The 16,622-nt window shown below is 43.6% G+C and overlaps 1 protein-coding gene across 4 annotated transcripts in view; it reads left to right on the forward strand.

Moving 5' to 3' along the window:
• Positions 1 to 16,622, forward strand: part of LOC143896882 (uncharacterized) — a 31,309-nt gene that overhangs the window by 8,235 nt on the left and 6,452 nt on the right. For all 4 annotated transcript variants that reach the window (XM_077405004.1, XM_077405001.1, XM_077405003.1 and 1 more), the window contains one exon: positions 16,013 to 16,335. In XM_077405004.1, the coding sequence (XP_077261130.1) occupies positions 16,020 to 16,335 (316 nt within the window). In that variant the 5' untranslated portion in view covers positions 16,013 to 16,019. The remainder of the gene's footprint in view (positions 1 to 16,012; positions 16,336 to 16,622) is intronic.

The raw sequence follows: 16,622 nt of genomic DNA on the forward strand, positions 1-16,622 counted from the left end.
TCATTGCGTATTTCTAATCTTACACGATTTACCGGATTATTACGTCATATATGTTCTCGTGCAAAACTTTCCGTACAGATATAATGTCGTTGGAAGAAAATGTATAAGCAACATATCTTTTCTCAATTCCGGCAGTAGTGAAAATGATTAAATACCAAATGGGGAAACGTATTATAAATTCAGCGCATAGATAGAAGTAATAACGTTTTGTGAAACAAGTCAATGCTCACGGTAATGAACTCTGGAAACTTTAATATTAGGATAAAGCGAACACACAGAGGTAAGCGTGAAGAAAGCTCTAAAATTTAAAAAACAATGAGTTTGAGTGTAAGACGAACTATATCTTAGCGATATATATCTTTATTTTGTATCTGAAAAGAGCAAATAACCCAGGTAGCAACATAAATGCTTAAAGCAGAGGAAATTTAAAATATATCGTTTTAGCTTTGACATATTGTGTTTGTTGCTTTATATTCAATAAATTAAAATAGAGCAATAAGCAATACGTCAAACCTAAAACGATATATAAATTTTAATTTATACATATATCTATACATATCGCTTTAGGTTTGACATATTGTTTATCGCTTTACATCCGATAAGAAATACTGCCGTTTTGAATGACGCGAAAACGACCGTCAGTTCCGGAAATTCCGCGGGGTGTTGCTGATTACGTCCCGCGACGCATCGCTGCATTGCTGTCGAGCGCGGTACGTTGCTCGAGCAAGGGAGAAAAAAAAATTAGAGGGAAACACAAATGCCGCGGTCGCCCCTATCGTAAATCATCGTCGAAAATACAATAATACTAGAGGGAAGGGATACGAGCGCGCGCCATAAACCAAATCGCATCGGTTGACTCCGGCTTGACCCTTGAGTCCGGTTGACCTTCTTTAGTGGCTTTTGTGCGACACATTTTGGTCGCTTTATGCATTTTTCGACAGATCCCATCGTTGCGCACACGCGGGGCCACCGGTTTGCAATTTTAAACAGATACGTCCGCTGAGATATCCCCCAAGGTTCCGCAGATTTGAGAGATAATAGGCTAGATATATGCAGAGCACATCGTCTCGCTGGCCTCGAGGGGCGGATCATCCTAAAATTTTGATATTCACGCGGTTGAGACGTATCTAGAAATTAACAGAAATTGTTATACGAAAATTGATCGATTTGACGAAATATTGATCAATTTGTTGAAATAATATCGAAACTTTCGATTATATAAGCGATATTTTACCATAAGTGTTTTAATATTCATTAATTTGATTTTGATTGTGTGTTATTATTTAGCGAGAATATATATACTGTTTGATACTTCACTATATTACAAAGTTGGTGTTAGAAATTCTTGTTTAGCACTTTACGCTTCGGGTAGCCTTGATATGACCACACCAAATAATTATATGAATAATGCGCCTGGCTTCAAACGCCAGCTTTCGCTTTTGTTCCCGCGCGCTCGAAGCAGTCCCGCCTGTACCGAATCACGCACGCTCGTGATCATACATTGATAATATCAGTGAATTAGTTAGCGTGGTCGAGTTGGTTTGCATATAGCGTACATAACTGTAGAACGCGATCGCGTTGTATACGCGCATATACGTATATCGGCTTGTCTTGTTTATCCTAAGCAGGTATCTAAGCAGCGTATCCAATTTTCAGAATTGCTATCAATATATATTATTGGTGTAATTATAGTTATTATCTATTATTTCTTGCTTATAATATTGAGATTATTTATGCGTTATTGTGTCTAATGTTAATATATTGTACAGAATACAGCGTGATAATTTTATTATTACTTAATTAGCATCAGATTTTGATCTGATTAATTAAATGAGGAAATCAAGACGAGCTAGTGTGAAAGACTTTTCATATAGATTAAAAGTTATATCTAACGAAATAAAAATCACTTCTTTTAGAATCGCTCACGGCATTAGAAACGTATACGAGTGGTCAACGTGCAAATCGTTTTCGCGTGCGTCACTCGATCTAAGCAAAATCTCCCGTCCGCCCTGCACTCGCTATTGTTGTCAGAGGAATTTGCTCTGCCTAAATGCATCTCGGACCACCCGAGTAGGGCGGTCCACGGCGAGATCTCATCAACCTTCGTCCCCTAGTCGTTGCCAAGCGTGACACTTGGACAATAACGCCTCCGCGACGACATAAAGTCGCACCTGTTCACGATCGGCGCAGAAAAACGCGGAGTGCATTTTGTTAATGCATCTGTTTATACGTATACGTAACGATTCAGGCTCGAGCGTAAGTCGGGAATTTTATTTTCGTCGCCTTTCCTCGACATCTCCTCCTCCCTTCTCCGTGCTGGTCTTCGCCGCTGCTCTCATGCTGCGGTTATCAGATCGTGCTGCACATTTGGGATACTTTCTCGGGCCCGTCTCGCGTCTCTCGACATTCGTGCGCCGCGCCAGCGCATGAAACGAGTGAAAGTATTCGGAATTCTTGCGGTCAGTTTGACTCGCGGGCTCGCCACCGAGAAGACTTACGCAACCCGTAGAGTAACAGGTGTATTGCATGTGCAATAACGTGTTTGGAGGGATTCAGAGGTCGTTTGTACTCACGGGCGGAACGGATACTACTGTACCACCACCACTGCTACGTGACGCGAGACACCTCGGAAACGAGAGAGTTATCAGCGCGTAATTGATAAATTATACCGTCGTAAACAACCCCCGTGTAGACGTAACCAAACGTCGATAATCGAATATCCGCGTCGAGAGGCATCCCTCCGTGAAATTCACCTTCGGGAAACTCGATATTCGCCACCGCCGCGGCGATCGGGGAGTTAACGTTACAGTTTTGTACTTACGCGCGCGTCAGGTCAGGACGATGACACATCGCTCGGAGGAAAAAATGCGCGCGGGTAGAAATCTTTTCGGGCTAATTCACGGCGATTTCACGATTTCACGATTTCGCGAGGACGCGGCTGCTAAAGCTGATGTGCGTCGTTATACGATCGCCGCACGGTATAAATACATCGCGCGGCGCAGATAAAGGGACGCGAAACGGGATCAGTTTTTCACGCGGGTTCAGGAAACCAGGCAAGGTTAAACGTGGCGCGATCCGAGAGTCTCGAAGGAGACACGAAAAGGATACTCCGCTGATCCACCGGATGCACGCGATCACGGCGGCGCGGCTCTCGTTCGACGTGCATCGAGCATGTGGCTCTCGGTTCTGTTTTCGCGGCGGAGTGAAGCGAGAAAGCTTGCGTTTTCAAGCGAGACGAGAGCGCCAAGGTTAATCCAGTTCGCTCGTTCGCTAATCGCTCGAAAATCGCTCGATATATTGATCGCAGGTGCAAAACTGCTCAATCAAACTCGTACCTCGAGATTTTCTTCGAGATTTTCTCTTCGTGGAAAAACTTTTAAGCAATTCCAGGACTTCTTAGATGTCACGGGGTATAATTTGTTTTAATCGCGCTTCGCTTGCTGTACGCGTATGCGCGTTATAATATCAATATATATATCAATATCCTCCTTATCGTTATACGATCCGAAATATCCAGCTCGTTATATTTAGATCATTTAAACCGCGATTATCACGTGAGAGGCACTTGTGTATTTTCTTTGCGCCGTACTTCGAAGACACTCGTTGCGCTGCCATTAACAGCGTAACTTTATACGAAGCCAAGAAAATGTCGGCCGGTTCTGTTCGTTCAAACAGAATTCCCAGTTCATAAATAAATAATAGGATTTAGCCAATGAGAGGTGAGGCGGTATATAAGCGTCATCGAAACGGCTCCGTGCATTGACCCCCTGTCGTTATCCGCGAGCGAGCGCTTAATCGCCGCGACGTTAACTGAACGTAATTAAACATAGCGCATATAGAACTGGATGCGAACCGACTTAGAATTATATACCTATATACATATATATGTACATTATCGCCCGTGCACGATTATATCCGAGATTATATCTACGTAACCTGTCCGCTCAGGTGCAAAACGCTCCGACTGCAAAATGTTGTGAAATATCTGGACGTTAAATCATCATGTTTTCTCGCTAATGATATACGGTAACGCGCCATTAAATTACTAATAATACTCGTGATAATTTCAATCCGCGATAATTTCGTACAGTTTTTACGGTATAATCGCGCACCGCTTTAGAGCCTCTTTCCTTAAATTGCGAGGCGTGTGTTTCGCAGTTCGCTGGGTGAATTATTAACGGAGATTAGCGGGCGTTACGTAGGTAGAAATCGTCGCGTCAGCCACGCGGTTAATTACGCGTTAATACACTATAGCTACATTCCTAACGGGTCCCTATACGTTAACGCCGCGATGGACGGATTCGCATTTACGTATATGAATCGTGCCATTACCGCGTTTTGTGACGTATTCGCACTTTTCTACGAGTACCGAGCGTCGTCGGGCTCTCCCGACGTTCAGATCTCTCTCTCTCTCTCTCTCTCTCTCTCTCTCTCTCTCTCTCTTTCTCTCTCTTTCTCGGGACGGGGTCAAGATTTGGCGGTGCGACAACGCACGCCGAAGGGAACCTCGAAATAGCCGCCGCGGGGTAGAAACTTTGGGTTATAGTTAGCTCCTCTTATAGTTAGCCGCTGACTAGCGCGCTGCAGAATGCGAAACGAGTATGTTTCTTTCCTCTTCCTTCTGCTTGAGCTCATTTCAACGCACACGCGCGTTTTCACTCCTTCCTCTTCTTATAATTCTCGCTTCTAGACCTCATGGATTTTTCTCTATTTCTTTTATCTCTTTCTTTCTCTCTGTCTCTCTCTTGCTTTCTTTCCTTTGGTCGTCGCAAATATTTATCTTTCTCTCTCTCTCTCTCTCTCTTGATTCGAACTCGCGCAGTAACGGAATCCGTGGTGGGAAGGAAGGGAGGAAATGAAAAGGAAGCAGGAAAAGAGGGGGGTCGGGGGGGGGAGGGAAAAGCAAATCTACGTGCTGTGGATGTACTCTCGATGCGACGGACATCCATCCGAGACTACGGCGGTCGGATGCTGGAAAGTGGACCGCGCATCCTATATACCGCCCGCCGGCAGTATTCGCGAAGCGTCGGTCGTTTATTTACATAAATAGATGACCATTCATGCGCCCGTCCGTTAAATATTATATTCGCCTCATTGGCTGCCACGTTAGTTAAATATAATTCGTTTCGGGTGAAGTGTTTCCCCGTCGACGTGAATAATACGTCCTCGTATCGACTACTGCAACAAACATCGCGATATCCTATAGCTTATTAATTATGCTCTTATTAGCGAAATAAATAATCGCTAACGTTTAATCGTTGCTACTCGAACGGCATATTTTATTCAGGAAAATGTGTTTAGCAAATAAATCTTAGCTCTGTAGTTATTTAATCAAATTAATTAATTTATCTAATTTAATATCAACATTCTCTATATATAATTTAATATAATGTGTAGTACACAGTATAAAATATAATGTAATACGTTATATAATTATCTTTAAAATATTACGGCAGCATTTTTTAACTTTGCGAATTGACATTTCAGCAACTCTCGACTCAACCGCTCACCTCAATAATTCTCCCGGCTAATATCGTGCTTGCGAGTTTCGAGAATTATATCCAAAGTATTACAAGGGTGATTAATCAAGCAGCGTTACATGGCGGTATTTAAATTGATTAGCCAGGAATACGCGAGAAGTAAATTCGTTCCATTCTTTTCGTTTTCGTCATTGCTTTATCGTCGTCGTAAATCGTGGCGGGAAGATACCAGCGTGACACGTACTAAAAGGTTCGTACACCTCCTAAGTACTCCTTTTACTCGGGCCCAAATTATAACCAGATCGAACTATCGCATTTATCATGACCGACAGAGACATAAATTTAATCAACGTCGTGCCTTTAACACCTCCATGATGCACCAAAGTGTACGCACGTACGGCTGTGTCTATTCGCGTCGTTGGTACTCAGGTATTTACCTAAGTATCGATATTTTTGTACAAGTGTTGTTTGAATTAATCATTCGGACGAAAAAATGTATTGCTGAACAATTTTCTTTTTAAATTGAAATTAATGTAAATGTCATATAAAATGTTTTATACTATTGATATTTGGAAGAATCTATATGTACTATACTGCAGAAATAATATTTGCTTCATAGAAAATAACTATTACTGCGATATAATTATTATTACAAATTATTTTCATCACGCAGAATCGATATTTGTTACGAATAATATTCTATGTAACATTTGCGATTTTTTGAAATACTGCACAAAAAACAACCGGGCTTTTCTGGACGCGTAATTTTAGAAATTTGCAATCCCGTGTAAAAGGCAGAGGTGGCAATCAAGCGGAACCAACAGTATCATTTTTTACTCTCGGTCGAGGATGAGCAATCAAGCAATGAACATCTGGCATTATTTTTCACGCTGTCACTGTCGCAGCTTCCGGCCATTTTATACCTACCTACCTGCCCAGAGAGCTCGCTTTTATGAATTAGCCGCGTCTGCTTTCCTCGATCGTTCCGAGCGCGAATCAACTCTTTCGTCGCGCTCGTTCTTCGTGCTTCTTACCGCCGATCCGAGGGTGTACCTACGCGCCTCGATAGGGGCGTACTCTTTTACACGCACGGGGGATTCAAGTTCGCGCGCGCCTCGAAGTAAAACCGGCTGGTATAAGCAGCTCTCTCGCCGCGGTGTTGCACCTACACGCGTTGTATCGCCGCGCGGCTAAATGAATTCAGACGGTTATAGCTACTGGATACGGAGATTACGCCGAAGGTAATCCCGATCGTATTCTGCAGGAAAAGCCGGCCTTCGACTCCATCCTTTTTTTCCTCGATTTTCTTTCCTCCCCTCGCGCTATCGTCCCGCTAGCCCTCGAGGGCCTGCCCTCGTCCTGTTCCTTCCCTTCCTCTCGCTCTTTCTCCTCTTCTTTTTCTCTCCTTCTTTCTTCCTTCCTTCTTCCTCTCGCCGTAACTATAAGAGCGAACGGAGGAAGCGACCGATTAAGTTTTTGTTCGCTCGAGAATTAGAGGTCGAGCGAAGCTGATGTCGAGACGGCGAGAGAAGCGAAAGAAAGAGGAAACCGAGCGAGAAGGAGGGAGGAGCGATCCGGAGGAGCCGAGGAGGAACGTAACGCGAACCGAGAGAGCAGACGTCGAATGGGCCGATTCTCCAGTCGCTCTCGATTCTCTCTCTATAAATGCCGAGAGAATCGTCACGGATTCGGGAGAGCCTCCTCCTCGCTTCACGGGACACGGGACCTTTGTCTTCCTTCCCACGGCAGCAAATCTTCTTTACTTTTCCGCCGGCCTGCGACGCGACGCGCCTCGGTTACGCCACGCGTTTCTAAAACGCGATGTCGTTGCTAACAACAAAACGTATAACACGAAGCAGATCGGCATGCCTTCGTCGAGACTGACCGACGTCGCGACAGAATCTGATGCGATATCACGCAAACCGGCTATGGGTAACCGTTCCGCGTACTAATCATCGCTCGCGGATACTGGATCTGGTAGTGAACTACCCGAACGTGATAATATGTTTCTTGCGCGGATTATTTTCCTTGACATAATTTTTCGCGCTATCCGCCGTTTGCGAAAGGTCTAATTTATTCATCGTTACATACCGCGGCTATATGTAATTTGTAATTAAATATGGATTATATTAACCGTAACTAGAGAAATATTTGCCCCGACAGTTTGCAGCAACATTATTTTTTATGACCTTATGGTACGCAATTGCTACTTTTCATCGATAGAAGTCAGAATTAAGTTATGCAGTCCCGGCATATCCGCATCGGTAGTGTTCGATCGGAAACTTTAGTGGTATATCATACAACCTTTTTTCTTCCCTTTTATTATGGATATCCGCCCCTGCTGGAACACAATACCACCCTTCCTCCCAAGTCTTTCTCTCACGCTTCTCCTCTCTTCTCTCCCCGTCTTCCATTCATCATATACATGCAAGGTGAACCGTATAATTTAACCACCCTGGATATTTCCGTTGTTAGCGGACCGATGCAAATTTTTGTCGTCCTGAATAATCTGATGTCACGTGCGTGTGCTGGCAACAGTGTAGTAAGACGCATCTTTTTTCGACGTTACGAAACGAACGGACGAGCGCATCGGTCCATTAACGAACAAATATGTATTCAAAGGTGGTCAACTTGCCTGGAATATTCCTACTTGCGTCATTCAGTCTAAAATCAGTTTTCTCGAAGCAAAGGACAAACTCGTTTTACTCAGAAAAAGAAAATGCGCCGAACAGGTCACGCGTGTCGGAAATATTCCTCGGCAGCGGCGCGGCGGCCCCGGCCGCGGTGAATCTTACCAGTCTACCTCGTGCGAGAGAGCCGCGGGTAATAGCCCGCGCGCAGGATGCAGGGGCGTGTACGCATAAATAAGGCAGCATGCGTTTCCACACATCTCGTATACCTGATCTTTCGTCAAACACGCGTTCCACCTGCTGACCCCCACGCGCAGGGTCAACCGGCACGCGCCCGCGCCGGTATCTACCACCGGGTGATATATCCTCGCGCTCGCTCGTATCGTTACCGTCGAAATTGCTTTGCGCAACAACATGCGCCTGCATGCCTCTCGGCGAGTCTGTCACGTATCCCAGCGTATCTCCTATATCAGTTTGCATCGATTTCCATTGTCGTTACTCGACGCAGGGAGGTCTCAATTGTCTCTAAAGCGTAAAAAACGCGAATCCTAAACACCTCTAGGATATCCAGATCGAAGGAGAACATTTGTTTTCGACTATTTCCCGGGATTAACAAGGTGTGTTTTTAGCACGTCGCTTCGGCACGGTCCGATGAACACCGGATAACGCTGGCCAATAAAATCTTATCGGTATTAAACGTACATACATAAAAAGACGCGTGATGCTCATGTATCTTTCACTATTACATGCACGCACTTAGGTTTACATCATGGAATAGAAAAGCTTATTTACGCGTGTGTGTGTGTATATATACACACGTGTGTACGTGTGCGTGTATAGGTATATATGGTTTTTCCTCGCGCACTGCGTATACTCCAGATGGATGATGCAGCGCGTTCCTCGCACCGTTGCACAAAGGATTCGGTCCGCACTGTCTTTGATTCACCTGATTTTGCATCCTCGCAATCGCGCATTCATACACGCGTAAGAAGCTTCCTCGAGGTGTTTGCGTGCATGATGCAGCCGTACGCGGTACACTGGTGGATTAGAGGGAACAGTTACAATGACTGTTGCGATCCGGTGTACCTTGATAAGCCTTGATAATGGTCAACTTTGGATAAGAAAAGCCGTCATCATTTCCATTCAGCGACAATTTCTCTATCGAGATATGCGTTCTAAATGAGTCCTTAAAGAGTATCATATCATAAAGAGTATCGTATCATTTTCGCCGATCGATCATACATCGATTAGTTGATCGTTATTATCATCACTGTAAATTACTGTTTCGTCGCGCGACTTGATGTTTCAACTTTCTGATTACCGTACAACATTATGATTATAGTTAGACATTAGTAACTCGTCGTGCGACTTGATGTTTCAACTTTCTGGTTACTGCATAACGTTGTAATCCAATGACACTAGACCAATCTCCAACTTGCGCGACCACATACATTTCGGAATGCAATACTTTGCCGACGATGTGGTATGCGCCGAAATTGCATCACCGCAGAAATATATAGCCCCTGACATTATCTATTAAACTGGTTTCGCGAAAAGGATGACAAATTTCTGACGTATTGGATTTCGTACGATCGGTTTGGAAAGCGTTCCATTTTCGAACGGTGTTAATCATCGATGCCGACGCTTTCCCTCTAGTGTGTAGTGTAATTAGGTGTGTTTAAAATGTATCTGTTTCATTATATGAATCTAATGTATTCTCTTTGATCCTTGCTCTCTCTTTCTCTCTCACATGTAAGCAATTTGACTGTTTCAAACGCGGCTTTCTCGGGCTTTGCTTTCGCCCTCGGACGGCCTTAGGTAAGAACCGACCGAGTCCGACGTCCCCATCATAGATCACACGGATATTTTTAGGTGAGATATACTGGCTGCGGATTTTTTCGCGCAGTCGTATCCGCGAAAAAGGAAGAGGACCCGCCACCACGCGGGATGCGGGTACAGGCGTATGCCGCGCGATGAGTGAATGCATAATGGTGAATCATATCTTCGCCGAAGAAACTAGATCATTAAGCCATGCAACCTTGGGTTTCTTGCCAAGTTCAGTGCACTGTCCGGTCGACTACGCTGAATATACCTATCCCGGCAGTATTTGCTTCTCTCGCGTCTCTCCTTCCAAGGTCTAGCCGCGTCTTTCTCTCTCTTTCCTTCTTTCTCTCTCGCGGTGTGCTTCGCTTTTCTCTCTCCGCATCCTCTCCCGGTTTCCCTTCCGCGGCGCGTACGTGCGTGCATGCGTGCGCGCGTACACGCGCGTGTACGCACGTATACACGTAGACAGAAGCCTCTCTACGCCTCTCTCTCTTTCCCTTCCTTCTCTCTTTCCTCTCTCTCCTCTCCCTCTGTCCCTTCACCGCGTGACCGCTGCGTTTTTCTACGCGCCGCGGCCGTTGTCGGCCGTCCCGAGGTACGGGGAGCCATCTAAGCCTATCCTAGTTTTTGCCTAGACCTGACCAAGTCGCAACGATAGAGTCTGGCCTCTGCTGCTGTATTTCAAGCCATCTAAAGGCATCGGACTACCCTCCACCTTATACGATTATATCCGCCGCGTCGTGCTGCACCGCGCGAATCCAAACGCGCCGTAAGAAGAGAGGATGAGGAGACGGAAGGGCTTCGCTCCTTGGACGGTGATAATGACGTGAAATACGCCTTTATCTTCTATCGTAAATACTTCATTGTTTGTATTCCCTTACTCGGTACTCAGACCAACTTGTTTAGCAACAGCATGTGCAGGGAAGGAAAGAAATGTTATTAGATTGATACAAGAGATCCTATTCATCGGATATTTAAAAAGCGAAATCAACGTCGAAATAATATTTATTAAAACCGCGTGGCTGTTTTATTTTCAGTTTACTTCCATATTTATTTAAGAAAAAAGTTCTTAAATCTGTCAAAATTTTTAGCTTTATTTAAAATAGTATCTCATGAAAAGAACCCACCGCGAATTTGATAAATAAACGATAGATATTTTATACTACGACGCTATTCAAATGTATTATATATAAGGAAAGGAAGCAGGAAGACCTTTGAACACGGACGTTGGACATAGTAATAACGTGGAATACGCCATCATTTTCTATTGTAAATCTTTGATGGGTTTTTCTCTTTGAAAGCGGGGTCATCTAACCGCAACTACTTGGTAGCAGCGTTAAGAGAAGAAGAAACTGTGTGCCAGTTAAGACAACTGTCATACTTTCACGATAGGTTTGTGCAATTTTATGTATTTACATACGTCAGAAGCGCTTAGAATTTGAATCGTTGACTCGAAGCTCTTTTACGAGAAATCATTTTCCCGTCGATATACCACGCGATTTACTGGGCGTTTCTTTCTCCGTCTTCGCTTTTTTTTTAAGCCGTATATATTCGTAAGAAAACTTTTGGGACATAAAAGTGGACTTTGTTCATTGCTGGATTAGTGTTACGAAAGCACGTATCTGCTCTGTACACGTGAGTCAGAAGACGCGATAGCGGATGGGGAACCTTCCGGACAGGAAGTACGCGTCGGGCATTTTGTACTAGAGATATAAAACACGGCAGTATATAAACTCAATTATCAGCATCTTAACGAAACACGGTGTTCCAGCTTCAGTAAGTCTCCCGTTTCTCGTGATTCTTGCCGCGTTTCTCTCCCTCTCTCGCGAGATTACCGTTCGCTTTTCCGGCGAAAATCCCTCGGCGGAACTGCAAGCAATGTAGCATAAAGTTTATCGCGTTGAGCAAGATACTATCTTACGTCGATACTTTTCCCGCACCTTTTTTAGAACCGCGGCGCGGCCGGAGTGTATGTGCGTGCGCTCTTAAGAGGCGCGAATGAGTAAAATAACAAGGCTTTAATCGTTCTGAAAATTACGTCGCGCGTGAAACGTGTGCGGCATTACGACACGAGCCGTACTATTACGCGAAATCCTCAAAATGCTTACCTCCGGCATTTTATGGTAGTATAAAAAGGGATATAAACGTGGAAAGCTTAACGGGCATGTTATTAGCATTTTGATCTCCTTCGCACAAGTATAGTATCTTTGGCTGCGGGAATGTAAGTTGTATTAAGTAATATTACAGACACTTTTGCGTTCGCACAAACATGCGCCAGGTGATTCAAAGCGGCGAAACACGCGTGTTTCTCCGACAAACGCTACGACAAATGTGTGTGTGTATGGCGTCAACATCTCTTATTACTCATTGAATTTTTTCATATCCCACTAACAGATCAAGCGTAAAATTACATTAAAAAGTAAGATTGTTTCAGTTATTCTGTTAGAATTAATTATAATAAGATTGTGTTATTTTTTTCACTCTCAAGACTTACTTTACGCCGAGAAACACGAGATCTTCGTGTAAAGAGAATAATGTCAAAGAAAAACGGTAATCTGCTCGGCGCGTATATATTTGTCAAAACTGTCTTACCGAAATTTTTATCACGCCGATAGAGAGGAGCAGCGAAGTGCTCGAGTCAAGATAGCCGATACTTGTCAAAGGGCGAGCCTCTTCGAAAAACGAATATAAGCCGTCGTAGCATCGCCCTTATGCCGCGTAACATATACCCTTCCGTCGGCTACTCGCTTGTACGTGGACAATGTAATGCAACACCCACGATATAGTAAGGATGCTTAAATGAAGCGATCCGCGTTGGCGATCAGCACGGGTGTGTCCTGCATGCAGTTCACGGACAATCCCTAAAAATGTTTGAATGTAAAAAAACTTGAGAGAGCCGATCTCCGCTGAAAATAGAAACCAGAAGAATGTTAAGGCGTAAGAGAATGCATCGTCATTTGGACGCCCGACGTTCTGCCGATTATAGCTTCCGACTTGACGCTGACTCGAATAAAAAGTCACGGAAGCAGAAGTCATAACGGAGCATGAAACACAGACGCGTAGTTGTACATAACGGGCGTGCATAAGTCGGCAATAGGACGTAAACTCCGTACATAGTTACAAAAATATAACTCTGGAAAGACAGAGAGAAAGAGTGAGAGAGGAGTATGAATAATGTACTGTCGATAACACCTTTTCACGGTTGCGAATAGCTGTTTATTAGAAACGGAAGGATTATATTACGCCGGATGGAGGAAATAAGGGTTAAAGTTAATAGCGTTCTACTACCAATTAGTTGCACGTTTAACGTTTAACGTAGCAGATATCCGCGATAATAAACCTTAATATCTAGTCATTAAATTGTACCTTTTGCAATTATTATTATTACATTATTATATAGCATGGTATACACGTCGTACATTTATATTTTACTTTAAATGTTTTAGCTATATGAGAATAGTTCGGAAAGCGTCCCGCATTTGAATTCTATGTTTTGAATTCCAGACAGATGAGAATAGAATGGACGATATGTATAGAGTAGACGACATATACGTTTCACGCATCCTATTCTGCGATGTCGTCCGCTATACATATGTACGTCTCTTTCCGCTTCACTATGTGAACCTCATTGAGAACTTAATCGCGCGTGCGTACGCCGGAAATACCCCTGGATTCCTCTAATGTATCTGCATGACACGAGGCTCGTTGCGGAAGTGCAGCTCATGAAATGCAAATCCGTCCCGACCGGCTATCTTCCAAATGTCGCGACGTCGATGAAAGGGAAACAAGAGAGGACTTATATTTGATTACATTATGTAATTAAGAAATAGATATTGTGTCGTACGTCGCACAGAGCGTAATTAAAAAGCGCTAATTTGAGGTCGAGTAAAAAATTCGAGTTTTGATAAGAATCTCGTCGTTTTTCGACTAGCAAAAGTTATTCAGCTAAATCTGTTACACATTGCACATCGCAAGTACGTCCTAGAAAGCACTCAGCTGTCAGCGGCGGTGAAATCAGGAATGTCGGTCGATCTTTCCTCTTCCGGCGGCGATAATCCTCGCCGAACACCTCTCCGGTGATGCTGATGCAGCGCGAACATGGCGCGAGCACATCGCGGCTGTGGCATATATGCATTACGCGAAATCGTGCGATATTCGACGATTGCAAAAATGCATACGCGAGCGTGCAGTTCCTCCACGCGCCACGAGACTTTCTCTATGCCTCGGGTATATCGCGTACTCTAGCATATATATGCATCGTGCACACGTGTCTATCGTAAGTTTTGCTTATTCGCCCGCGTGGGGCGAGCATTTTTCTTCTAATCGCGTCGGGAGGTATATTAAGCTATCTAATCTAAGCCAAATTATCATAACACAAAAAATTTTAGATGGAATTAATTTGCTAATTATTTGCTATTTTTTATCTTGAGTGTCTTCTTAAAAGCTGGAGCAAAAAATTATTTTTGCAAGCAAAAAATAGCAAAAAAGTAGCAAATAATTTTGGTATCATTAATTTATTGCTTTGACTTATGTATATGCTGTTTTTTTACAATGGCGTGGCAGCTTAATCTTAAGCCCAGCCCTTTGTATTTAGCTGGAGCAAAAAAAATTACTTTTAAAAGCAAAAAATAACAAATTAATTCTATATAAAAATTTTTGTGTTCTGAGAGAGAGAGAGAGATAATTTGGCTTAGATAGCTTAATATACCTCGCGTCGAGGATCTTTAGCGTTACGACGTAATCCGCGTTTTTTCGTCGAGCCTACACCTCACGAGCGTTTGGCGCGGTGGAGAATAACGGAACGGCCGCGTCCGCGCGGGACGCAAAACGCGAAATTAAACGCGCGCGGAATAAATTATTGTGAATATCGCATTTAATATATTTAAAATATTCAATATCGCGCGGCGTCATATTGTGGGATGGAAACGGCAAATTTAATTCTACATGGAGTTTCGACGGTAAGAGAGTGACCGTCTAAAATACTACAACGAATAACCCGAACGAGGAAAAAAAGCAAGCTTGCAAAAAGTTTGAAGCAGGAAAGATAGAGATAAGGATAGAGGATAGAAGGCGTTGAAATGCAACAACGTCCATTCCAAGAAAGTTGTTTTCGCCTGCCTACTTCTTGCTACCCGTGCGTGTGTAAATCATTCACGTACACGTCACCGCGAGAGTATGGGACTGAAATCCGGGAACCTTGACGAGGAAAAAAATAAATAATAACAAGCGACCTTCGTTGGGGCCGATCCGCGTAAGAGAAGTTAATTCTACTCTTTCTCTCTTTCTCTCTCTTTCTTTCTTTCACTTCGTCTCTTCTCTCTCTCTCGAGCGCATCTTTTATGATGAATCCAATATCTTTTTAGATCGTTAAGAGCTGCTTATTTAATAGATATTATGAAGTCAGAAAGCGACGGTTGTATCAATTATATCAGTGCATAATATTACAGTGTCAGTACATTTCTTCGATATCGCGATTACTTTTGATTGGCGCGGGACGTCGGTTTCTCTCCCGAGAGAATCGCGATATCATTATTCGTGTGATAAATGAAAGATCGTGATACACATTTACCGGTATATCTTTTCGCGGCTGCAAAAACGTTCGCCGAGTACGTCGATCGCCAGAGATTGAACGGTAAATCGTACTTGGAAACTTGCCGAGCGCGGCGGTACGTCGCATCGCATCGGCTGTACACTTTATAACGAATCCTTCACATTTCTTTTCGACGCGCGGATAAAGGATGATGTAAGTAATTCCTCTCTTACATCCAATCATGCTCCACTGCGGAGGATCGTAACATTTTTATCGCATCTCGTCCTCGTTACGAGGATGTTTTAAAGCATGTATCTCATCCTTTCTCTAGAAATTTTATGAGATCCGTGATCTACTTAGGTTAATCACGATGTACAAAAATAGTATAAATTAATCTAGAAAGTAGTAAGAGATAGCAAAAATGACTATAAAAGGTATTGCTTCAAGTAAATGTTATTTAGCATCAATTTCAGCCGTTTATACCGATATAAGCATGCCATCGGTGGCCGCACAAATTTTATCGTCACATCTTTTTTGTATTTTCACAGCTAGACGATGTTTAAACGCTTGTCGAAGTCGAGGCGCCACAGCGCCGACGATGTTGCCCTTTCTTTGTCGAGCTCGGCGGCCCCGCTGGACGAGCTATCGGCGACTTCAATGCCGCGAACAAACAGCCGGGATCTGGAAACCGCCACCCTGCCGAAGATCTCCCGGGCCAAGTACACCCGGAGGAGCTGCGGCGACGCGGTCGCGATGCAGACGCTGCTCGAGACGAAGCAGGACAACGAGCAGGATGTCATCGAGGCTGACTATCAAACGGTCACGGCCGTGCCGGCCTTCATCGTCGAGCATGATCCGAGTAAGCAACGAGGTAAGTTATATCGATAATCTCCATCGTGTCTCGACAATGAGGTGCGTTAATCAATTCGATCGACGTTTCATCGCGCTTCAACAATGATTTCTTCATTCTTTCTACATTTTTATTATTTTTCTCACATTAATCAAATCCACTAAGATGTTTAATTTATATGGACGTTATACACTTAATAAATTTTAATAGGTTTTTTTCCGAAAATGTACGTGATCATTAATACTTATTTTCATTCCTTACAAAATATAGCGAAATTTTACGTATTGGGTAGCAAAAAGATTTTGAGA

This window comes from Temnothorax americanus, unplaced genomic scaffold, assembly GCF_048541705.1.
Source record: "Temnothorax americanus isolate GAGA-0224 unplaced genomic scaffold, ASM4854170v1 Scaffold2, whole genome shotgun sequence".
Classification (NCBI taxonomy): domain Eukaryota; kingdom Metazoa; phylum Arthropoda; class Insecta; order Hymenoptera; family Formicidae; genus Temnothorax; species Temnothorax americanus.